Source organism: Falco biarmicus, chromosome 7 (genome assembly GCF_023638135.1).
Source record: "Falco biarmicus isolate bFalBia1 chromosome 7, bFalBia1.pri, whole genome shotgun sequence".
Classification (NCBI taxonomy): Eukaryota; Metazoa; Chordata; class Aves; order Falconiformes; family Falconidae; genus Falco; species Falco biarmicus.
In genome coordinates this window covers 28,419,449-28,444,950 of record NC_079294.1, presented here as the reverse complement: position 1 = coordinate 28,444,950, position 25,502 = coordinate 28,419,449, and the positions used below count along the sequence as shown (strand labels likewise).

Genomic DNA, 25,502 nt, shown 5'->3' with positions numbered 1-25,502 from the left:
CAGTAAGGCTCACAGTGACAGAGTCCCCCATAAACTGCCACAGAAAGCACGGTGCTGCATGCATGGTCCACAAAGATGCTAGAGGAGCAACAGGCTGCTCTGCTGAAACCAGCAAGTTCCGCACTAAAGCCAGCACTGAGCTGGGAGCTGCAGGTCCTCCCTCACGTCCCACGGACAGCCAGAAGGAGCAGCAGCTTTTGACACAACTCCCAGGCAGGAGGGAACAGCAGCTTCCCCTGGTCCTGCTGCTCCGCAGTGCAATGGGATCAGTCAACTCAGCATGTAGCCAAGAGCCAGGACAACCTTCAGCATCTCCTGCAGTGACCTTGAACCCTCCTGGGTGAGTGGTTCAGCTAACCAGCCTTTCCTCTGCTAGCACAGTCCTTCCGCCGCTACGCCAACAGCCCCCACACTTGAACCCTTTGCAGACTGCACGTGATTCAAGAGCCCTGCGTCGCTCAGCCCCGTGCTAAACTATTATTTCTAGAGCAGAAGCACCTTTGGTCGAAGCACCCCTTGCAAGAAGCAAGCGCACATCACCTGAATACTTTCTGATTGCAACTTGCACTTGAAAACAAAAAACACACTGTCCCCATCAGGGATGCACAGCTATCTGTTGTGGGGTTTATACACAATACATTAGAAAGTTAAAAGAGTCATTTCCCTTTCCACCTCCATTGCTTATAACCTCGGTGATTGCACAAACAGAAACTTGGGGAACAAGAAGCCCAACCCAGGCACCGTGCTCAAGCTTTGCCAGTCTCATGGGGAACACACCTTGCTGGCAGCACCGGATCCAGGGGGCTGCTGGATATTTGGGGCGAGGGCTCCTTCGCTGCTCAACAAAATGCCACGCACACCTGCAGCGCTGGAAAACAGCCCTTTCTTACGGTCAGGTCAGTATTTTTTTTTAAGCTGGTTCTGCCAGTTCTCCTCCCATTAAGGAGAAGCATTAATCACTGGAAAAAGAGGAAGCAACAGGGAGCCAACAGTTTTGCCCACAGGCCAACTTTTTTTTTTTCAGTGATCTGAAACGGGACGCTAGAGGCATCTTCCTTTTCCCTTTGGAATACACCAAGGGATACAGGAACGAGGTTTTAAAAATATAATCTATATCTATAAAACTCACGCTGTTCTGGAGCGTTTGCAAAGAATCCAGAAAGATTCAAGAACTTAAAAAAAAACAACACCAAAACATTCGGAATGAAGGCAAAAGAAATGTGCATTTGGTGAAGTTTTTCCACGCGAGTCAACAAAGTACGCTGGCCCCGCGGCGCACGGGCAACTCATCCGCTGCACTCTGCGGCGGACCCGGGAGGCGCCACAGGCACGGTGCCTGCAAGCCGGGTGCAGCTGCCGCGGGGCTCCCGCCGCCCCCCGCTCCGCTCCGCCGGGGAGCCCCGCGGCGATGTGCCCGTGCCCGTGTCCCGGCCCCGCCGCAGAAGCGCCGCGACCCGCCGGTACCGCATCCCGCGGGCTCCCGCCGCCGCCGCCCCCGGGGAGCGCCCCGCGCCGCCCCGCCCCCGCGTTCCAATGTGGCGCGCGCCCGCCCGCCCCCGCCGCCGATTGGCCGCCGGCCGCGTCACTCGCCGGCCACGCTAACGGCCGCGGCGGGGGGGGCACGACGAGGGGAAGGGCGGCCACAGCCGCGGCGCGGGCGGGAGCGGCGCGGCGGGGAGCGGCGGGGCCGGGCCGAGCCGAGCCGAGCCCGGCGCCGCCCGCCCCGTAGGGGAAAGCGGGGAGGGGGGGGCCGCTACCTGTGCCCGCGGGTCGTCGCCGCCGCCGCCCCGCCCGCTGCCGGCACCCCTCAGCCGGACCTCCCCCCGCGCCGCGTCCGCCGGGCTGGGCCGTGTCCCCCCCTCCCTGCGCTCCGCAGCCATTTTCGTGGCCACCTTGGCTACCAGCGGGGCTGACTCACCTCGGCGCTGCGGGCGCGGGGGGCCCGCCTCGGCGTCGGGGGCCCCACTCCGCCCGGGGAGCGGGGAGGGGAGAGCCCGGCTGCCTGCGCCCTCCCTCCCCGCCGGCCCCGCTGGCTAGTCCCAGGCGAGGACGGGTCCCGGGGCCGGGCCGGGCTCGGCGGAGGCGGCGGCGGCTCCCTCCCTCCCGGCCGTGACCACCATCTTATTAGCACAGGAAATGACATGGAGAACGGAAGAGAGGGGCGTTCGGGGGCCGAGCCCGGGGACCCCCCGAACCGGGGGGAGGCGCCGCCGGCCCGCCCGGCCCGGCCCGGCCCGCCAGGGCTCTCCCGGGGCCGCGGCACTCCTGCCTGCCCTGCAAATACCCGAGGTAGAAAGAGAGGAGGCGGGGGAAAAATAATAAAAAGCAAAGCCAAAAAGCCGCACAAAGCAGGGGGGGCAGAAAAAAGCCAGAAGGAGCCGAGCGAACCCAAACCGCCCCCGGTTCCCACCTCCTGCTCCGGAGTCTGCGAGTTCCGCGCGGAGCCGGCGGCGATCTGCGGCCGGGCAGGGGCTCGGGGGGGCGGGGGGGGGCTCTTAAGGACAAAAACCGCCCGGGATGCCCTCGGCCATAGCGCGGGGGGAGCCGGCGGCCGGAGGGGCTCGGCCCCGCGGAGCCGCTGGGCTCCCCACGGGCGCTGGCGCGGCCACCACCTGCCGCCGCCCGACAGCCGCCGCGGCGCCCCGCGGAGAGGGACCCGGCCGCACCCTCGGGGCCGCCCGCCTGTGGGGGACGGCGGAGAGCCGTGCCCCCCGGCCGGGGACGTGCCCCGGGGCTCCTTCACCGGCCGAGGCCACCGCCTGAGTGGCCCCGGGGCGGGCCCCTCTCCCGGCGGCGGGACCGCCGGTGCGCGCCTCCCGCCGCCCGTGTGCAGCCCCATGCCCTTCTGCGAGCAGAAAGTGAATGTGGAGGCGCGGTGTTTCCCTGGCTCTCCGGGCTCGATCGTATTTCAGATTACCCCCTAAAAAAGCAACCCACCCAGCAGCGACCAGAACAACAACAACAAACCCTACCCTCGAGCGCTGTGCAGAAATTACGGGAGACATGACGGATGGCAAAAAGTAGGCATAATTTAATAAACGGGGGAAGCATGTCTCACCAATAAAACAAATTCTAAATAAAACCATCTGCAAGCATTAAATTTGAAACAATGCAAACTGTTCAGCTGCTTTGCCAAAAGAGGCACAGCAGGGGGTAAAGAGAGGGATGGATAAATGGCCATAATTTTCCAGTTCCTTTAGTTGACAATGGGCTTGTATGCAAACAGGGCTGCAGTGACAATGTGCATGCTTGGACACTTGGAACACTTCCCTTCTTCTGTGGCCCTAGAAATACCCTTTTCTGCAGCCCAAAGAAATACAATTCTTTCCTAATACCCTCCACCCTGAGGTGCCTGCTATAAAAGAAAAATTGGTGAGGACACCAGTGAAAAAGGATGCAGCCCAAGCAAAACTGAGGCCCGCTTCTCCCATCCTTGAGCTGCTTCTGCCATCCTTGAGCTGCTTCTGCTGCCGTCACTGAGAGCTGGGGGGGGGAGGGGGGGCAGTACTTCAGGATCAGGTCTCGATGCATCACTTAAGTCAGCAAAAGATAATTTGTCTGGCAAAACAACGAGGAAGCTAATCAACTCGAGTTCAAAACAAGCTTGCTTTGCAAAGGCAGCCAGTGTGGCACCAATGATTATTCGGAAGTTCAAATGAGTACCATTCCCCAGATCCCAGCTGTTTTGTGCTTTTTGTTCCCCATTTCTAATCTCTGGGGAGAGGATTCCTACTCAGAGTGTAAGCATGCTGTGTAATTTTACCCCTTCCAGTAACTGCAGAGATAGATGGACTTTGAGGCACTTGCACTTGCCTGGGAAAGACATACCATAAGCTGTCAGCACCTTCAGACTCCTCAGAAATATTAGAGATCCTAATAGAGCTGCCCTACTTTGCAGTTTCTGTCTGTGTGCTGAAATGTGTGAGAACACTGAACTGGCAGCAAGTACAACAATGGGCTTGTAAGTATGATTGATGAATGAACCAAGAGAAAAAATAGTAATTAAAAAAACAATAAAAATCATGGAAGTAACACAAATGCACAGTGATTGCCGTGCTAATTTGGAGTAATAGTTTTGTTGTAGCTGTTGTAGTCTAAGGTTGTAAGAGCAGGCTCAAAGGGAGGCATAAAGCTTTTATTTATAAAAAAATTAAATATGTAAGTGCAATATAAATAACAGCTATTATGTCTTCTTGCAGTCACAGGCATGCTAATTTATCGTGAGGGAGTTGCCTTGTCTTAATGTGTGCCTGCTATCTCTATACATTTAATAGTCAGGTGTATGTTTGTGTGGCAAGATTTTGGTACCGGGGGGCGGGGGGGGGGGGGGGGGGGCAGGCTTCAACGGGGGCTTCTGTGAGAAGTTGCTGGAAGCTTCCCCCATGTCCAATAGATCAAATACCAGCTGGCCCCAAGACAGACCCGCCACTGGCCGAGGCCGAGCTCATCGGTGACAGTGGCAGCACCTCTGGGAAAATGTATTTAAGGAGGGGGAAAAAACCCTGCACAACGGCAGTTGCAGCAGGAGAGAGGAGTGAGAATATGTGAGAGCAACAGGTCTACAGAGACCCGGGTCAATGCAGGAGGAGGGCAGGAGGCGCTCCAGGCACCAGAGCAGATTCCCCTGCAGCCCACGGCGAAGCCCACGGTGAGACAGGCTGTGCCCTCAGCAGCCCACGGAGGGTAATGGTGGAGCAGGTCTCCCCCTGCAGCCCCTGGAGGACCCCACACCAGAGCAGGTGGGTGCCCAAAGGAGGCTGTGACCCCTTGGGAAGCCCATGCTGGAGCAGGCTCCTGGCAGGACCTGTGGCCCCATGGAGAGGAGCCCAGGCTGGGGCAGGTTTGCTGGCCGGGCTTGTGACCCCATGGGGGACCCAGGCTGGGGCAGCCTGTGCCTGAGGGGCTGTGCCCCATGGGAGGGACCCACACTTGAGCAGTTCGTGAAGAACTGAAGCCTGTGGGGAGAACTCATGTTGGAGAAGTTCATGGAGAACTGTCCCTGTGGGAGGGACCCTGTGCTGGAGCAGGGGAAGAGTGTGAGGAGTCCTCTCCCTGAGGGGGAAGGAGCAGCAGAGACCCCAACCCCCATTCCCCATCCCCCTGTGCCACTGTCGGGGAGAAGGTAGGGAATTCATGAGTGAAGTTGAGCCTAGGAAGAAGGGAGGGGTGGGGTAAGGTGTTTTAAGATTTGCTTTTTATTTCTCATTATCCTACTCTGATTTGATTGGTAACAATTTCCCCAAGTCAAATCTGCTTTCCCCACTTCGGTAATTGCCGAGTGATCTCTGCCTGTCCTTATCTCGACCCACCAGCCTTTCATTATGTTTTCTCTCCCCTGTCCAGCTGAGGAGGGGAGCGATAGAGTGGCTGTGGTGGTGCCTGGCATCCAGCCAGGGTCACGCCACCACATCAGGCAATGAAATCCCCGTGAAGAAGATTTTGTCTTTTCTGTCTAGAAGCCATTTACAGAAGGAACACAGTGCAAATTTGCACTCTCCCTTTGCAAAATCTTACCTTTGGGGCTTGGAAAGGCTCCCCCTTCCTCAGCAAATCTCCTCTTCACTTATTAAGAAGACTTAGGTTGTATTTTTTTATAATGAGTGCTTCAGCTCCATCACCACAGCAATTCCCCTCTGTCTCCTGGGCTCTTGGGAAAAACTTTACAAACGGCAGCATCAGTTAGGAATGAGGTAATTAGGTGCCAGCTTTCTGGTGTTAGACTGTTAAATCTGTTCCTGCATGAAATGCTTGATATTCTCCTGGAGATGCAAAAGGGTTCTTCTACTGATGCTGAGTTTTTAGTCAATGGTATAAAAAATAATGCGCACAAAAGTGTGTAAACCAGAATCCAGCTTGTCAACAACTACCCTTAAAAGGTCTTCAGAGCTCAAGATGCTGGGAGTCAGGCGGTACCTCCATCAGCTGCAAAGCCTGGATGTATTTTGCACGAGCAAGTCTTTCCCTAAAAATGCTGGGTGGCTCAGACAGAACACTGCAAATAGGGGGTGAAGTCAGGAAGTGTGGGGGGGGTGGGCTGCGTGCCCTGAGGATGCCTGGTTGTTTTCAACAAGGTGCCCAAGGAAAGGTAGAAAAGCATTCGGGTTCTTCTGCAAGTCACTGTGCATGGCAGCTGTCATGTTACTGAATATTCTCTCGTTTAAGATTTCAACATCCTACATAACTACATCAGTACCAAGAGGCTGGTGTCTGCTTCCCAGGCTTTGAGGAATGAGTTGCGTGGGGCAGACTGCCTTTTCCTCCAGGAAAGGTTGCTCAGTTGCAAGCAGAAAGGAAAGTCCTACTGCCATTACCCAAACAACACCTTTCCTGCACAGGGAAAAGATTCAAATCTGCAGGTTCACTGTGCTGATGCTCTCAATCAGTGTGTACTTAGCTGGCTTTAACAGGCTGTTAACCAGTTTTTAGTGTTAAAAACACTGGTAAGAAGCCACACCAAAATCAGGGACACTTCTTTTCCACGCTGATATGTTGTTGGATGGTGAATTGGAATACAGATTTTTCCCTGTGAGAATCTGAAAATGTCCCACAAAAGAAAAAGGAAATTACATGACTGAGAAGGAAACTCAGCCAGAAACCTATAGTCACAAATGGCTGTGGCAGGGTGGGACAGGCCCTGAAAGAGGCATGGGGGAAGAACTCTTTGAAGAGAATGTAACTGTGCAGAGCTGCAGCTTGTGTTTGTTTTTGCTGTACAATAGAAGTGGCGATGACCTTGACCCAACAGTGCTGTGTCTTTTTCCTCATCATGCTATCTGAGTCTTTCACCGTTACCAGTAGAACAATATGAATGCTTTAGCAATGCAGTGCTCTCCATGAATTTTATGGATGTCACTGGATTAAGCCTGATGGACCGCCCTCTAAGGAGGCAGATAAACATTGCTGAGTTCAGCTGGAAAGCAAGAAACTTCTGGGTGCAACTTTCTCCCCCTTCCTCTCTCCTCTGCACCCTGGCAGTTGTGCCACTGTCTGCTGAGCCCACCTTGAGAGCTAACCCGAGCCTGCTCATCCCCTGGCCAAGGCAGCTCTGATGCTAACAAGAGTGGAGGGAGAGGCACTGTTAGGGACAGTGGGGAGGGTGAGATGGTCCTGCCTGAGGTTTAGATCAGTGTACAGAGCCAGGGAGCCCTCCCTGGGAATGCTGTAGAAGTATATGGGAATTTGAGGGTATAGTTTGATGATAAAAGATGCTGAGATGCAGCAGGTAGGTAGAGCCACTTTAGCAGGCACAGTCCCTTAGGCTAGTACTGCTGCCCTCTCTGAGCTGGCTGGCTAACCCAGCAAAGAATTAGCCAGGCAATAGCCAGTACCAGCAAAAGGCGGTGGTGGGACCGTGCTGTTGGGGGGCACAGAGGAAAGCCTAACCACTCCCATGGCAACAACGAGCCACTGGGTCAGCCTCTGCATCTTGCGCCTCCAAGATAGTGCTGGCTTTAGGGTTTCCTGCTCTGCGGTGGATGCTGCCATGGCTGCCCAGCCCCAGCCACGGTGACAAGGCTGCGTGCAGGCCATGAACTGGAGCAGAGAGCTGAACTGAGTTAAAAATAATCCACCAAAAAAAGAAGAAAGCTGCTTAGTTATCATAGTATTAGTGCATGCATGTGGATTGCCTTTTACCCAGATCGGCGCCCGTGTCTCAGGCTGTGGGGATGGCAGCAGGAATGAGCACTCAAGCCATGAGCCAGAAACTCAGAGATTAGATCACCTGCCCAAGACCAGTCCTGAAATCTTTTGGACTAGAGGAAGCACATACAAATAGTGCCTTTTTCAAACACTGGGGTTTGAGAATTTGCACTGGTATGTTTTTGATGAATAATCAGAACTCCTTTTGCATATGAAATGGCCTCTCTGTAGCTGGCCCAAGGACTGGAAAGCGAGGAATGTCTCTGCTCACAAGCACTTCAAAATTCAGTGGTTTTTTTCTAGGCATCCGTCACATGTTTTGGCAGTCCATAGGAATGTGCACTTCTGTATATCACAAGCAGCTACCCTGCCTTGAGCCAAATAACTTGTGTTTAACTATAAAGCTGGCTTTAAGAAAGACACTGAGTTCTGATCTGATGAAATAGAGAGATAAAGAATTTATCTTTCCCTTTGTCCTCACCCTCCTCATTATGAACATGGGCTTGGATTCTCTGTATTGAGGGGATACAATTCTCTGGATTTGGCTGCATTCACCTTCTAGCCACTAGTTCTTTTTATGCTTTTCTTTATACTTTGATACATTCTTGATACTTTGATACATTTTTGATATTTTCTTCTTGGGTGCTATGCTGTAGTCTAGTCAACTCAAAATATTTCTTTCTGGATAAGGTAACAAATTGATCTCTTTAAACCTCTCAAGACATTTTTGTCAGTCCTGGCATTTTTTTCCTGGTTTTCCTGTGAACCCTTGCTCAGTTTTTCAACATCCCTTTTAAAATATGGTTGCCTGAACTGCCCCTGGCAATCTAGGGTCCACCTAACCAAAAATACACACAGATATGTACAGATGTCTCCTTTACAGCTATGCTTTCAGGATCACCTTAGTATTTCTTCGTGTCATGACACTGCAAGTTCCCCATGAACTGTTACCCTTTCCAGAGCTGCTGTTACCCGGGAGATGTTTTGTCACTCCGTGGGAATGGCCTGTGCCTGCACCGCCGTGCATGGCACTGCCCGCAAAACCCCTGTCTGGGAATGGGCCCGTGCCTGTGACATCAAGCACTCTCAGATCAGATAGTGCAACACCTCCTCTTCCCTAGTTTGCTAATCTTGATGTCACCTGTGATTTTTATCAGCAGTAATTTTATATTTAACTTTCTGGTCACTGATTAAAATACAGAAAGTCTTGCCACATCACTGTCTTTGTTTGCTGGGGATTCTCCATGGACAATTTAGATTTGAGATCTGAAAGGACCCAGTTCTTAATCTAGTTAAAGGGTGTGTTATTAAAATGAATGATGCTATTCTGGATTGATTAAAATGTCATTAGTACTAAGTTACCAGGTTTCTGTAATGCTGATAATAGGCAGTTTATTTCTACTCCAGGGGTACAAACTCCTGGCATTGGCTTCTAGGCTGGAGAGAAAATAATTCTTCTTTTACACGCAGCAACGTGGGTTTCATCTATTCAGGATACACCAAATCTGAGTGTGCACCCCAGCTCTCTGAAGGCAGTTCCTTCCATGCAGCTGGCATAGCGGAGCCCTGCCTGACCTACCCGGCTGCCAACTGCCTGGGCTTAGCCCCAGCGCATGACAGCAGGTCCAGCTTGGTGCTGGGTGCCATCTGACAGCCCACTGAGCCAATGTTTGCTTCCCTCCAACTGCATCCCAATTGGTAGGACCCCAGTACCCTCTGCTGCTCTGTACCATAGGACCAGCACATCACTGAGAGCAGGGAGTACTTTCAGCTCCCTCCTGAGATCCACAGCATCGACTGTGGCATGGGGGGAGCTCCAGATGCTGCTGCATCTTTTCCTCGGGCTGTATATCCTCTCCTGGGGATATTTATCCATTCATTACTAGTTAGTTTTTTATCTATTGCAGTACCTTTTGAGGCTGAGCTTCTGAGCAGGGGACATAATTTGAGAGAGGTTGTCATTGCTCCAGCCCAACTCTTGCAGTACCTGATGTAGTTTTGTTCCGCATTGACCTTTGCTGAATGCTCTACCCACTCTTCTTACAGGGAGTCGCAGCTGCTTTTGGGAAGGCTGGGGGATGCCCTTTGCTGCTTGCTTCATCATGAAAGGATGGCCCTCATCAGGCAGCTCTTACAGTTTGACTTTAAGACAGCCAGATGGAATGCCTCTTGCACACAAAATTTATTAATATTTCATTATATTTCATTTTACTGGGGGGAAGGGGGAGGGGGGGGCAGGAGCGTTGCACTTCCACAAATGCTAACACGGTATGTTACAGACAGTCTGCGCTACAGTTATCTGCTAGCCAAAGGTATCCTTAAAAGACCATTTTATTAAAATAAGTTAATTCAACTTCATGACCTGAGCAGAGAGCTCCAAAGCAAATAGTTCCAGCAGATTTTTACAGGCGGGGCCTCTGCCATTCACTGCTGCACTGGTGTATTATGTTACGAGCACTACATCATGAGAACATGATCTATAAATCTCAGGATTCTCTCTTCCAAATTAAAGACGTGTTGATCACATTTAGCTCTGATTTAAAGTTTTATTTAAAGTAACCAAATTAATCTACATAAAATAAATACTTCTGTGTGGTTTTGAAGTCCTAGAGAACAAGATTTTTGTATCAAGTAATTTGTCACCTGGGTTTTTTTGCAATTCTAACCACTGCACATTATTCTAATGTAGCAGAGTCTGAAAATGGTTGTAACTGGAAGCTAATAATAAACAAAAATCAAAATGACTATCTAGACCTTATTGTAAGTAATGAGAAGAAAATTGGATAAACCTTTGATTTTGTCATGAATCTCAGCTGTTGATAATTGCATAATTGAAGGTAATCAAATTGCTTTGTAAAAAAAGCATTCACTTAAAGAGCAACACATTGCACTTAACTATGGTATTGAAGAACATAAGGGGAAATAATCTTTAATTTTGCATTAAAAACAGGATCTGAAGAAAAATAGTGGTAGGGAACTACAGACTTACCAAGTCTCATGTCACTTGGTATTTTCCTTAAAGCTTCTGATTACATGGGTTTCTCAACTTTCATTTTAAAAATAGTGCTTTCTTGTCCTCTGGCTAAGAGGTTGTAGAAAGCCTGAGCTTATGTACAAAGTATTTAAAAATTCCTAAGCTAGAAGTAAATAAAAGGCAACCACCTTTTTATTATTACTTTAAATGTCGTGATTTTAAAGCTAAATCTGCCTGCTCAGTGGCTCGCTCCCCCCCAAACTATGCAGGCTGCCTGCACTCCTGCCTAATGACTGTGTTTAAGTCAAGAACCACCTTTTTTTGTATTCTGTGTTTGAGTAGCACCTGGGCCATCTTACAGTTGCTATATCTTCCGTTAATACAACTAATAATAATGACTAATACAAGTAATAATGATGACTATGGTACAGGGTACTTTTAGAGCAAATCAAAATACTTTATCAAAAGCACAAACACTAACAATGTTCAAGAAGAAGAACTTCATCAAAAAAGCCCCCCTGAGCTGAAAACAGTGTTTCCCACAGGTAAGACCTGTGTGGATATTTCAAAAAACACCTTTTTTTGAAAATGAGAAAAGATTTTTTTCTGATTTCTTTACCTTATCTTTTTTAACACAAGTTTTGTCTTTCAGCGGAGCTAAAATACCATGTTTTTGCCCACTGGAAGATTTAGTTTCCCCCAAAGGCTGAATGCTATTTTCCTTTAGCTAGTAACATTGTTAATGACTGGCTTATCAAAGAAAAGGCTGTTTAGATAACAGAAAATATCAGAAGTGGGTTTAATAACTATTTCAATTTAAAAAAAAGATAAAAACAGAAGATGGAATCAGTAAAAGCTTTGCAATTCTTTTTTTTTACTGTTTCAAAATCAAAACAACTTCAACACTTCAAAAAATTTCACCGAAATGGATTTTCATGTTTTGATCAGTTTGAAGAACGTGCAGGGGAAGAAATGCTTTAAAAGTATGAGGCAGATTCAGTGGATTTTCCTACTAAGAATGTTTTTATTTTATTTTAAATTTCCACAATCAGTTTCATCCAGGGTTGTCGGAAAATCGTTTGTTTCATGTTTTTATAACTAGCCCTTCCAGCAGGAGGAAAAAGTAAGCAGAAAGGGTTTTTTTCTCCCCAATGAACTTGGTGGATATGATAGTACGTATATACATATGTACAATGTATGAACGTACATTGTGTACATTCCCTTTCCTTGTTTCCCCAGTACGGGCACCAAGGCGGTTTCCCCTGTTCCTGTGGGTCTTTCGTATTTTAGAGAAGCACTGAGCAGAGACGGCGGCAGGACGAAGCCCCTGCCCTCAGGCTCGCCAGGGGCCCGGGGCGCCCTCCCGGCGGGCCTGCGCGCCGTGCCCCGCTGCTGCCCCGGGCCGGGCACTCTGCCGCCGGGGGCCGGGGGGCGCGGGCGGAGCCCGAGGGACCCGCTGGCTTCATTCACCGCCACTTTCTGACGCGGGGCGCTGCCAGCGGGCCGCCCGCCAGAGTGCTCCATCCCAGCCCCCTTCCTCTCTCCCGCCCCGCCGGCCGGGGACGCGGGCTGGCTCCTTCCCAGCAAAACCCACGCTGCCGCCGCGGCCGCTCGGCCTCTCCCCGGCCGGCCCGGCCGGCGCTTCCCTCCCAGGCGCTCGCTGGGGCACGGGCTCCAGCGCTGCCGCACCCAGCCCCGACTTTTCCAAGTCTTTATCCCCAGGGCTCTGTTGCTACCCCCCATATGTTCTGTTCCCGACGTCCCTCGCCGCGGGACCTTCCTGCCGCGCTGGCGGCTGCCGCGCCGCGGGCCGGTGCCGCGCTCCCCCCGCCGGCGGGCGAGGCCGGGGCAGCGCCCCCGCGTGTTGGCGGCGCCGGGCCCTGCTGCGCGGCCAGAGCCCGCCCTCTGCTGGGACCTGGGGCGCCGGCGGCGTGAGGACGAGGCGGCGTTGGCCTCTGTCGTGGTTTTAACTCTGTCCCAGCCGAAGCTGTGCCCAGTTCTGGGCTCCCCAGTTCCAGAGAAACAGGGAGCTACTGGGGAGGGCCCAGCGGAGGGCTACGAAGATGGCTTGGGCCTGGAGCATGTCTCTTGTGAGGAAAGGCTGGGAGAGCTGGGCCTGTTTGGCCTGGAGAAGAGAAGAATGAGAGGGGATCTCACCAGTGCATACAAGTATCTTGAGGGGGAGTCTCTAGAGGGTGGAACAGGCTCTTTTCAGTAGCACACAACAGGACAAGGGGCAACGGGCACAAACTGAGACACAAGAAATTCCTTATAATATGAGGAAAAACTTCTTCCCCCTGAGGGTGCCAGAGCACTGGGACAGGCTGCCCAGAGAGGCTGTGGAGTCTCCTTCTCTGGAGGCGTTCAAAACTCTGTGCAGCCTGCTCTAGGAGAACCTGCTTTAACAGGGGCTTGGCCTAGACGATCTCCAGAGGTCCCTTCCAACCCCAACAACTCTGTGATTCTGTGTGAAACCATGTCAACCTGGCAGGCACCTGCTGCCCAAAACCCAGCAGCACGCAGAGGTGCCCTGCAGCTACCCTGCACCCCCAGCGTGCTGCCTTGTGCCAGGGAAGGATGAGTATCAGGGGGCTCAGCTGCCTCAGCAGTGCTGATGTGAGCAACAAAAAATAGCCAAGTTTTGAGTTTGTTTTACAAAATACAGGTGTAATCATCTTGTAACTTCCATTGCTCTGTGCCCATTGGTCTGGAAACCTTAATGAGGCCTTTCAATACTTAAACAGGACTTGGAAAGATGGAGGGAGACATTTTGCCAGGGCCTGCAGTGATAGGGCAAGGGGTAACTGTTTTAAACTAAGAGGGTAGATTTAGATTAAATATAGGGAAAAATTCTTTACTATGAGGATGATGAGACACTGGAATGGGTTGCCCAAAGGAATTGTGGATACCCCATGCCTGGGAGTATACCTCTTTCATGATCGGCGTATACTGATTTAAAACAATTTATGCAGGAGACATCTCTGGCAGTTTCTAAGCATTTTCTTTTTGGTTATTTCCTTTGCATCTAGCTGGTCTTCAATGCCATTTAAAAACATGTTTTCTCCTTTCTAGTTTCTTAGTTTATACACTTACTCCAGAGAAAAGTTTTTATTATTTGTTTATTTATTTTTATTATTATTTGATAGAACTAGAAAATCTGATAATTTCTTACAGAATACAGAAATTTCTTTGGAGAGTAAAAATCTTTTTTCACCCTTGCAGTTGTCAGAAATGTGTGGCTGCGGCTGCTTACAACTTTGGAAAATTAAGAATTAAACACAAGGATGTCAGAAAATTAGTCATTCGTTTATGCAGGACCTAGGTTACAAACAATTTGGTTTGGGTTGCTACAGAAATTTAATCACCAATTCCCTCTGGGCCATTCAGTTGCCGTCACTACCAACAAGGAAAGCATAAAGGAGGAAATGAAATGTTAAAAGATGAGTCCACTTCATGCTCAGTTAGGAACACATTAAATGTTTGCTAAATGCTTGGGAAAAAAAAAAAAGAAAGATATTTTAAACAAAACTGGACTTCAGGTTTCCTGAAGACTATGCAGACAGAACAGCAGCTTTAGAGCTGGGTCTTGCAAGGCTTTCTCTGGAGATTCTTCTTCACCTGAAACACAGCAAGTAAAGTGTAGTATTCCTTCTGCAAAGGGTGGTGTTGTTTCTCTTACATTTGGTGAACCAGCAGGTACAAACTGATCTGTGAACGCAGTTTTGTCCCTAAATATGGGATCTTCCATATTTTTCCTACCCAAGTTTGCTTCCAATGAAGGTGTTTCCATGCCTGAGCATGGAAACCAAATCAGAGTAAGAGGGAATTGTCAGGAAGGTGTTTTGGCACTGTACCAGTGAGAAAACAGTGCAGGACGAAGGAGAGGGGGAAACACAGCACAGACAGGAGAGCGTAGGGTGTGGAAATAAAACTATCACATCACATTGCATGGTAATGCTGAACCCTGTGAAGCTCCTTTCTACACAGCACTGCTGATCCTTCAACTAATGGCAAAGCCTTCCAGATGGCAGTTACAGAGCTGAAACTGCCCACATGGACAGCTGTCTCATGTTAATGTAGTATTATTTTTTTCTACAAAACTGCAGCAAGTCAAAGTCATTTCTCTTTTTAAAGGTCATAGAATCATAGAATACCAGTTTGGAAAGGACCACAAGAATCATCAGATCCAACCTTTCTTGGCAAAAGCATGGTCTAGACAAAATGGCCCAGCACCCTGTCTAGCCAAATCTTAAAAGTGTCCAATACTGGGGAATCCACCACTTCCCTGGAGTTATTATTGCATTCTCATTGTGAAAAATTTTCCTCTGGTGTCCAGTCAGAATCTCCACAGGAGTGACTTATACCCATTACCCCTCATCTTTTCCACGTGACTCTTTGTAAAAAAAGGAGTCTTTGCCTTCTTTGTAGCCACCCTTTAAATACTGGAACATGGTGATAAGGTCTCCCCTAAACCTTCTTTTCTGAAGGCTGAACAAATGCAGTTCTCACAGCTTTTCCTCATACGGCAGGCTTCCCAGTCAGTTGATCATCTTTGTGGCTCTTCCCTGGATTGTCTCCAGCCTGTCCAGGTGTGGCCTGACAAGTGCTGAGTAGAGTGGGATAGTGACTTCTTTATCTCTGCTGGTGATGCCCTTGATGCAACCCAGCATCCTGTTGGCTTGCTTTGCTGCAGCAGCACACCGTTCACTCATGTTGAGCTGCTTGTCCACCCAGGTCCCTTTCCACAGATCTGCTCCCCAGCCAGGTAGATCCCAGCCTGTGCTGCACTCCTAGATTATGTTTTCCTAGGTGCAAAACCTTTTATTTGTCTTTGTTGAATAAATTTGTTCTCTATGGTTCTCCTGCCACTAGCTGGCTCTGTGCAAGAGCCTTTTGGAAGGTTTGGGTATCTCCATGCTGTAGTCACAGTACTACACACCGTGCCAAATGAAGGATCCTGAGTTGGCCTGGAGCTTGCTAACTCACAATGGAAACAGCCTGTGACAATGCAGAGCCCAGTGTGGGCTAACAGGATGCCGACCACTAAATGGCTATCAGATCACTAGCTAGTTATTTTGAAGATAATTTCAGTACCTTTATGCTACAGCACAGTCATTCTGTGCCATCTTCCTCTATGTCATATGAACATTTAATATGATTTCCCATGTACCATAATCTCTGAAGTGGTGTTCTGGTTGTAAAAACAGGAGAATATGCACTGTATTTTCATCAGACATATAATGCCAAAACATGACAGGCCCCTGATGTTTTACATTTTAAGTTGTATGGGTTTATTTGTTAATTTTTACTACTGGAAATTAGTTTTGGACAACCTTTTTATCCATGGGGAAATAGATTAATGATGTACTTGGCTTTTCTTCTGCACTTTAGTTTTGCCCAGAGCTCTGTTATTGCACTGTTTGTCCAGCAAGGGGCACGGGAGATCTTCCGCTGAAGCCTGAAGCTACTGCACCGTGGCTTGCTGGGTTCTTGGCAAAGCTATTTGTTTAAGTCCGGTGTGTGCATGTTTCTGCGCATCCCTGAGCCACCTAGAAGCACTGAATCAAATGAATGCTGAAGATACGTCTACAGGCTGCTCTCTGATGCTACCCCCATGCTATCATTTACACCAGTTTGGATCAAAGACCGCTGAATTTGGAGCAAGTGTGAAAAGAACATATTCCTCTTTCATTACCGTTTATGCATTTACAGGCTTCCTGCGTACTTGTGGTGGCATAACACATCCCATTTGTATCTTAAGCACAATTTCATAGACACTGGTAGTGAAGGATGATATCTTTCCTCTCACTTTCTGAGCAGCAAGCTGCCCTCCATAGCCTCTGAGCAGCAACAGTCCCTCTCAAAGTGATACCAGTGAATACTGTGAAAGCTCTGGATGTTCCCACTCTGAGCAACATTTTGTGGGAGGTTTGTTTCAGTTTTAACTTGATTTGTGTCCTTCCAGCTCCCTGGTGACCCATTTGCACTGGAAAGCATCAGCATCAAATCCAAGGACACAGGCATGTGTTGCCTACCCTTCTCTCTCCCATCGGTGAGATAGCTTGGACCAAATGGCTACTTTTCCAGAGCCCCAGAAAGGGCAACTTCCTGAGCAACTGCTGAGAGAGGAGAGACCGTGCAAACAATACTTAGGGCAAGAGAATAAGGAGTGTTGTTGCTGACTGAGCTTCACTCCCCGGGAATCAGACCAATTGCCACTGTTAAGTAGGATACATTTCTCACTCAACTGGTGCCTCCGAAATTGAGTGATTTGTGTTGTTTATGGAGATTCATGTGCTGGGGACCAGTGCTGCCTTAGGTTCAGTAATGGCTTGCGTTTAATCTTTCCATCAAAAGCTGACAAAGTTTTTTCCCTAGGCCTGTGTTTATCTCTCCATCTGGGGAAGCTGGTGTAACAGGTAGGTAAGTCAGTTCTCATACCATACCCAGAAGGGAGCAGGGAAACTGCATTCAGAAGGAAAAAACTATTTGGAGCTTGGGAAGAGCAAGTATCAGAAGAAATAGAAAGTGTACACATACATGACAGCAATGCATCTTCTCTGGCAGTGCCGTGCACACATGCACGTGCACACACACACTCATGCGCACACGCGCACATGCATGCGCACACACACACGATTTCTTTGCACCCCTCCCAGTGCTTAGGAAACTTGATGTTTTCTCTTTTCTGTGCAAGTGCATTAGTATACCTCTACGTGTAGCTTTTTCAAGTGTCTAGCTCTTCCTCCATTAGCAAAAACTACTTCTGGCATCACAGAAAAATGAGGAGAGGACCATCTTTTTTCTCATGTCTGAGTGCACAGTCTCTGCCTCTTCTGTTGCAGAATCCATGCTAGCCATATGCTATCTGAGAACCTTTGAGTAAGGAGAGGGGATGGTCACTAGGGATTCAAACAGTGGGACAGAGACAGGCAAGGGTTAATCTCACCTGTTTGGAGTTGCAGGCTAGGCAGTGAAATCAAAAGTAATATATTTACCTGTATTTATCTTTGGTTTAACCGCTGGGCCCAGGTCCAGATAGTCCATTCTATGAGGGAGCATGGAAGGTCAGATACCTATGAGAAAGGTGGCTGCAAGAAGAGAAGGACCATGTGAAAGGGTAAAGACCCCTGAACGGCTTGAGAAGTAGACAGTCTCAATAACCAGAGGAAGTCTTAATACTGAAGGAAGTTGCAGCACTAACTTTATGGCAGTTCCAAGAGGTGCTTGTGCACGGGTTGCTCTCCAGCCAGCAGACTGTGCACATCAACACAGGCTGCTTAAGCTTTGCTTGGTAATAGAGGACCAAATTCCCAACTTGTCAGCATTCCCGTGTCCTTCCCAAGACACAGATTGTTTCTTCTGCTGGCTCAGATCATTCAATGCTTAAAAAAAAAATCTGTCGTCTTCAAATTCACCTCAGGAACATCTTAAGGCAAGGAGAGCTTTTCTTAAGAGCCGGTCTAGGAGAAAGATTACCATCTTTTCAGATGCCCACATTTCCCAGCAATTGCAGGCCTGGCCAGCATCTTGCACAGACACATGCAGGATTACCAGCAAGGGCATCTGCTCGGCAGGATCATGCCTGTGTATCAAAGACTGTGCTTTCCCTCTGGTCATAGCAGTGCTCTGGCAGCCCACTGTTGTTACACTGTGTGTGTTCATGCTCCCACTATGCTGTTCAGGAATATTATTCTCCAGACCACAGTCTTTTCTGTGCCAGTGTAACCAAAATTTACCTGTGTAAATATGCAGTCATCTTCATTGTTTACAAGCCTACCAGACAGGGGAAGCTGAGAAGTTTGCAGGCACAGAATTTAGGTTTCCTTCTGGATTGTTGCTGCATTATGGGAGAGCAGTAGGTCAGGCATGCAGCTCTGTGAAACCTCTTGAGATAGTGGACATCATGTTGACCATTCCTGGTTTATGAAAATGCTTTGAGGTCTATCAGTTAGTCAGTTTGCAAAGCAAGAAATGTCAGCACCAGTGATGGGGTGTAATTTAACCAGTTTAGTTATGGGCACTGCTCCATGACAAAAGCACGTTTGCGATTCCCCCTTCTACAAATGGCTTCAGACAAAGACAACTTCATGGTATCTGCAATCTCTCTTCTGTAAACTGCCCTGTGCAATAATAACCCAGCTGCATGTGCCTCTGTCTCCATCTCACATCCCTTTCCCCAGCAGTGGGCTAGTGGCCTAGGGGATGGGCTGGAGACAACCTCCATCTCCCCTCTTATCTCTCTCTCTGTCTTCCCTTGCTGTCCTATTTATACTTTAAAAGTGCTAATGGAATGATGCGTCCCTTATAGTTTGCAGGCAATTTTCAGTTTTCCCAAATTGTATTAAGAAATTTATATTAACTATCTACAGGGGTCTTCATAGAGTGTTATTTAGGTGTCCTGATTTAGAAATACTTCTCTCATTCAACAACTTTTGTTGTTAACATAGCAGAGTAGAATCATAGAATTGTTTAGGTTGGAAAAGACCTTTCAGATCATCAAGTCCAACCATTAACCCAGGACTACCAAGTCTACCACTAAACCATGTCCCTAGGCACCACATCCACCTGTTTTTTTAACACTTCCAGGGATGATGATTCCACCACCTCCCTGGGCAGCCTGTTCCAATGCTTGACCACCCTTCAGTGAAAAATGTTTTCCTAATAACCAACCTAAACCTACGCTGGGGCAACTTGAAGCCATTTCCTCTTGTCCTGTCACTTGTTATCTGGGAGAAGAGACCTGCCCGCACCTGCCTACAGCCTCCTTTCATTTAGTTGTAAAGCCGTAAGGTCACCACCCCGAATCTCCTCCTCTCCAGGCTGAAGAGCCCCAGCTCCCTCAGCCGCTCCTCATAAGACTTGTTCTCCAGACCTTTCACCAGCTTCTTTGCATTTCTCTGGACACATTCCATCACTCTACATCCCTCTTGAAGTGATGGGACCAAAACTGACACAAGTATTCCAAGTGCGGCCTCAGCAGTGCTGAATAATGCTTTAATGTCATAGGATACTAATATGCCATCCATTTTCTTTCAGAATACAGAAGATAAATATTTGTTGGATAATGCTGGGGTTTTTTTTGGCAGGAATATTAAATCATTAACTTCATCTGATAAAAGATCTATAACAATTTTATGATTTCTTTTGTTCTCAGAACATTTTTATCCACATTATTTGTTTCGATAGTGTTGAGTCATAGATTTTTCACCACTTCTTCCAGCTCCCTTTAGAGCCTTTTCATGTCTTTTTTATGTATTTGCAGAGGTACTCGCAGACTCCCTATATATGTATTACTGAAATTGTCTGTCTGTAGAGCTCCCCTCTGTCAGGATATTCTTAAAGGAACAAATATTGTTTAGTTACTGTAAAGCTATTAGCTTTTGTAATATCAAGGGAAGGTGTGCTTTTGTCTTAAATTACCACTTATCCCTTGTTCATCATTTGTTCCTCATAATTGCTTTCTTTTGAAGGCATCACCTGTTTTGAAATTATCAGGTAAAGACTGTAGTCTGTATGCCTGTTACAAATTTAACCTGGTTCTGATCACAGATAATTTGACCGCCCCTAAACTGTCATCTCCTCAGCTACATTAACCCGTACTTCTCAGAACAAGGCTTCCCATTTCAGGGATATAGAGAGGTATACCACAGGGCACCGGGCTGGAGCCCACCGTGTTCACTTCCAGCCATGCAGGTTTAAAGCCCGATGCAGGAGTGAGGGCAGCCACTGCAGAACCTGACTAGCCTGATCCACACGGTGCGGGCTGCAGGCAGGGCTCAGCAAGGAGGGCAGCAATGCTGTTTGGAGGTTTTGGGACAAGTTACACAGGATGAAGAATAACTCTTTAACACTTCCTGTCACCATGATCATCAAGTCCTTGACACTCATTGCATATGCTGCTTCTTGTAACTGCCAGCTGCAGGCAGGCAGTCCTTTCACTGCTCTCTTTGCAGGTGGAGGAATGAGTCACAGACAGACAAATTGATGTGGCCAAAATCACAGAGGAAATCTGCAGCAAGATTTTTTCCCATTTCAGCTGAGTCCCCAGTCTTGGGCTACATAAACATCCTCCCTGATGTGTGAGCAGATATCCGTACATGTGGGTACCCACCCCTGCCCATCCTCCAAGGGAGGCAGAAATGCACAAATACATTACAAGCCTCATGTTCCAGCAATCAAATAAAATTCTCTTTTCACTCCAACAGCAAGAGGATCTGTGCTTTCTCCTCCTGTCAGTACAAAGCCTAGTGAATATGATGAATCTCTGTGTGGCTGGTTTTGTGGCAGCCCTAAAGTGTGGGATGATTATTATTTTGGGAAGAGAGGAGGAGACCTAAAGAAGGTGTCTGAATTATTCAGCTTGCCATAATGGAAAGAAAACCATTCTTTTCTGCTTCACAGTCTCCTACTGGAATTATGATGGGATTAAAATGGAAATAAATTTTAGCCTTTACAGTGCCCTGTTATTTGAGAAACAGGCTTGGATATGCTATGTGAAGAAGCTTGCTAATGTTATGATCCAAGTTACCATTTGTTGCATTCAAGGATAGTTTACCTTTTTGCCTGTAGTCTGCAAGCAGGTGGCAGTTCATAGTTCTCTGGGACCCTTGAAAGGAAGCAAAGGAAAATTAAGCCAAGGCAGTGCCTATATTCTCTGTGCAGCTCTTTGCCCTGGCAACTGAAGATATTTAGGGACCACAGATCAGGTCTGGTAGAAAAAACATGAAACACTGTGTGGAAAGCACTGAAAAGTGATCCTTTCTTTGAGGATTTCAAGAACTGCAAGGAGGAGCCAGTCTGCAGGGTGATAGTATTTCCTTCTCAGGAATGGAGGGGAAGGTTATCTTTGATGTAATCCACTTCCATGAACAGCAAAGGGATTTAGAAGCAGTTTTGCGTTGCTCCTGCTGAGTGAAACTCTTGCGGAAGGTGGAAGGAAAGGGAGGCATTTATTGCTGTCAGTGTCCTGGAGACTATAATAGGAGGGGATGGGGCTCTAGCGGAAGCAACTCATAAAAATACCTGCAGCAGTAACAGCAATGCATTTTACCCCCTCCTGAGCAGTTTTTAGCCTGAAGAAGCTTAGAGTCATTTGCTGAGCTGGGCTGAGCTGCAAGAGCATTGCTGCCGCAGTTGGGTAGTCAAACTGACTTCAGTGGAACTGCTCACCGGTGGGAAGAAGGCTGCCAGAACAAAGCCTCAGCATCCCGAAGGGAAAGTAAGAGATACCTCAGCACTATTTCATCCTCTGCAGCTGGAGCACATCACAGCAGCTGGCTAACAATACCCAGCAGAGGTTCAGAGCAGAGCATGTGTTAGATCTCACATGTGGCTGACATGACAAGTGGAAGCAAAATGTAGTTTCTTGATCTGGAATTCTCAGTGGACAATTAATTCTTGTAGGAAATATAACAAGCCCTTCGATGATTCACTGTTCCAGATCTTTCTTCTGATATTCAAAGTGGTCCAGGGGATTTAACCGCACAGCTACCATTAAAACTGCTGCATGAGACACAGCCGTATTCCCAGGTTGCTTTGAAACTTTCAGGCCTTGATTCATCTAAAAAAATTAAGCTCCTTGATCAGGCAGCCTGCAGTGAGGGAGTGCTGCTCGAGGAGCACTGCTGGCGGTGGTCCTTGTCCCTGCCCCACCTCACTATGCTTAGGGGAAACTTATCAAAGCTCCAATTCTACCTCCCTCTGCTGCGCTGGTGAGAGGTGACCGGCTCTGTGCCTGGTAGCATCTAACAGTGAAGTGCAGTGTCGGTGGCAGCAGTGGGGAGGTGTGACTGGCTGTCAGCACCTCCTGCCTTGTTCCTGCAGGGTTGACAGGAGGGAAGATGCTTTGCCCTCAGATGGGTGATGACTCTGTCTGCAGGGTGTGTGTGTGCCCACAGCCAGTGGCCTCTCCTCTACACCACAGCTGCCTCCAGGAGCTCTGTTTCTCTATTTTCTTCTCTCCCTTCCAGGCAGGAATGTGTCATTTCTCCTTGCTGCTATCTTAATATTTCCCTGACCACGTCTGCATCACAGCATCCTTAGGAGCCTCTTGCCTCTACAAGTGGCAGGGTTCATTTAAATTGTTTTAACAGAAGTAATTAAGAGGCAATGCTCCATGAGGAGCAACACACCCTCCACAAGCTTCAGGGAGGCTCTGGGCTCCTTCTGCCCAAAGCAGCAACTGCATGTCTATGTTGTGAGTGTTAGATGGTGGCAAACAAGCTGTATATCTGCAGGATCTCACAGTATAGAACAGATCACACACAGGCAAACAGAGCAGCCTCCGGTCCATAAAGGATTTCTTTCCAGCTAACACCCTTTGCTCATAATGTCTTCAGTCTTTGGGTTTATCGGTTATGTGTCACATCAGTCTGGCAGCCAACAGCATTCCCATTGCCTTGCCCCCAGCATGGGAAGGGCTAATGCACGTCTGTTCAGATCCTCCTCCTTAGACTTAGCCAGATTAAAGCCTCTGGGCACTGTTTTGAGGGAAGGGAGAATGAGGGCTGCTGCCTCAATACCAAGACATGTGGCATCAGGATTCTGGCAACCTGGACTGAGCTTACAGAGCAGCTGCAAAAGCATTTCAGGGATGGACATATGAAGTGACATGAAAAGGGGCGAAGTTCCAACGCTTGTGTAAGCTATGGCTGAGTGCCAGTGCAGCATCCATCAGCCTATGGTACAGCGGGGAGGAGGGAGAGCACCTAGCTGAAATGAAGGGGAACCTCTGTCTGGAAATGACAGAGCTAAAGCAGGGAAGTAAAAGGAAGTTTAGGAAGGAACATATGGATGCTGGATGTGTGGTTGTGAGACAGTATCACAGGGATAAGGTGGGAAGCCAGATTTCAAGTAAGACTGAAAAAGCATCCGAAAAAATGGGCTGGAAGAGATAACCTCCCCGCGGGCTTTTCTCAGGGAAGTGGCCCAGAAGGGACCTAGTAGGGCTGTCTCAGTTTCAGTCCCTGACAAAGGGAGGTTGCATGCTGATGCAGTAGGTTTCCTCTGTGATTGTTTTTCCATTCCTACCCAACGCATAAAATATAATGGATGTTAGTCCTGTAACCCTCGGGGTCCCAGGCAGCACCTGACTGCCCTGCCCTCAGGGTCTGGATGCAGAGGAGGCCCCTGGACAGGCCAGGACTTTGGAAAGATCATATCCTTCAATCCACACTTGCAATCTCATCAGCCTTGGGTGCACTTGAGGATTGCTCACCCTTACATCCCTCGCCTCCCACTGCAGCTCAGGGGGAGGGAGTTTGCAAGACGTGGTCTCTGCCTGCCTTGAGTTTCTTTTTAGAGGTCAATCAGTTTTCCCATAAGATCAGGGGTGAGGGCAGTGGCATTTTACCATGTGGTGATTTCAGACACAGATGTATATATTTTTAGCATCAGGCAGATAACCAAAATAAATCGAGCCCTGACAAGCTTGTGATTATATGTTCATCTAGTAGCACTTAATAGCCACTGCAAGATGCTTGTTTGCATCTAATAACCCTCTGCTCAGGGCTCCCTCTCCTCCATGTGCTCTTGCATCCACTCCAGCACCTTCAATGTCTGCACAATGTCTCCCTGGGGAAAAGGAAGAGGGCACGTGTGTATGGGTGACAGACTGGACTAGGGAAAGAATCCTTCTTCAGGGATGCCAGTTGTCCTCCCTCTGCAAGTGCCAGCACCTCCAGGCAGAGGCACAATAAAGTTTGCCTTTGCAACTGCTGGGCAAGGTAACAGCTTCTTCAGGGCCAGGACTATTCCAAAGCAATATCTCAGCAAAAGGTAGTAGGGCTATAAATACAGCCGACAGCACTTCGTAATCTTGTCTGGATAACATATTTTTTTTCTGTAGAGTTTTAGGCTTAGTAAACAAATAGAAGACAATTACTAATAAGTCGGTCTTTATTAAAAATGCAAAGTACATATACAAGGAGAAGGGAAGAACAAAAAGAGGTTTATATTTTGCTCTCTTTCAGCCCAGGCAGTTGCAATTACTCTCCTAATTTTCCCCATGGTACCATCCAGATCTAACGTGCTATTCTGGCCCTTACCCAGCAGCCTGCTTCTGCTGCCTTCGAGAACAGCTGCAGGAAACAGACTAGGGGGGACAGGGCATTTGCCCCATGGGCATCAGTAGCCTGGTGTCTTCTTTCCTGGTCCCTGAGGGCCACCCAGCAGTAACTCAACAAAGCCAGCCAGTGTTGGCATCACCAAAAATAAGGGTGAGAAAATCCCTGAGTGCAAGTGCTTGGCTGGAAGGGTAGTGCTGGACACGTCAGCACTGAGCTCAGCCCTTGTTTCCCTTTGAAAGAGGAGTGAGCATACGCCGTGGAAGAAATAGGGGATGAACAAGAGGTGGAGGGGGTGGAGCAAGTGTGAAGGGAAGTGTCTCACCTCAGTGCTTTGAGGCTTGCACCCTGCCCTGGGGGAAGGTGCACAGTTCCTCCACATCCTCCTCAGGCACCCAGCACTAGAGGAAGTGTCTGCAGCAATGCTCATGCTGCAGGATTGCTCCTCATCACCTGCTGGGGCTGCAGAAGGGCACTGCAAGAAGCTCTCCTTCCTCAGAGGAGCCAGGCTCATTCCCCTCCACAGCGACACTGACACACTGCTGTCGCTGTCGTGTAAAGGGATGAGATGGGAACCAGGACAAGAGACAGAGCTGGGCCATGGGTTGTTGTGAGAGCAGAAGTTACAGGTGAGGTGGGTGAAGCGTGAAGACTCTTCCTGTAGCTTGACCTTCTTTTGGTGTCTTCAGGGGCAGCTGATGCTCTTTTTGCCTGTTACTAAAAATGTTGCTATGGGAAACTCTGTGGCCTCTCCTTAGACACAAGGCCGCTGAAGCAGAGCTGGGAGCTAATGCCATACAGGAGGAAGCCCATTCTTCTCC

At 48.7% G+C, this 25,502-nt stretch overlaps 1 protein-coding gene across 6 annotated transcripts in view; it reads right to left on the bottom strand.

Annotated features, from left to right (window-relative positions):
- PRDM11 (PR/SET domain 11) overlaps positions 1 to 2,976 on the bottom strand; it is a 52,312-nt gene extending 49,336 nt beyond the window's left edge. For 2 of the 6 annotated variants that reach the window (XR_008822936.1, XM_056345482.1), the window contains exon 1: positions 2,411 to 2,976. Coding sequence is in view for 1 of the 6 variants with exons in the window: in XM_056345482.1 (XP_056201457.1) it covers positions 2,411 to 2,839 (429 nt within the window). In the remaining 5 variants the exon portion in view is untranslated. The other 4 variants (XR_008822938.1, XR_008822937.1, XM_056345483.1 and 1 more) reach the window with 4 other exon arrangements.
- Positions 2,977 to 25,502: the final 22,526 nt, after the last annotated feature.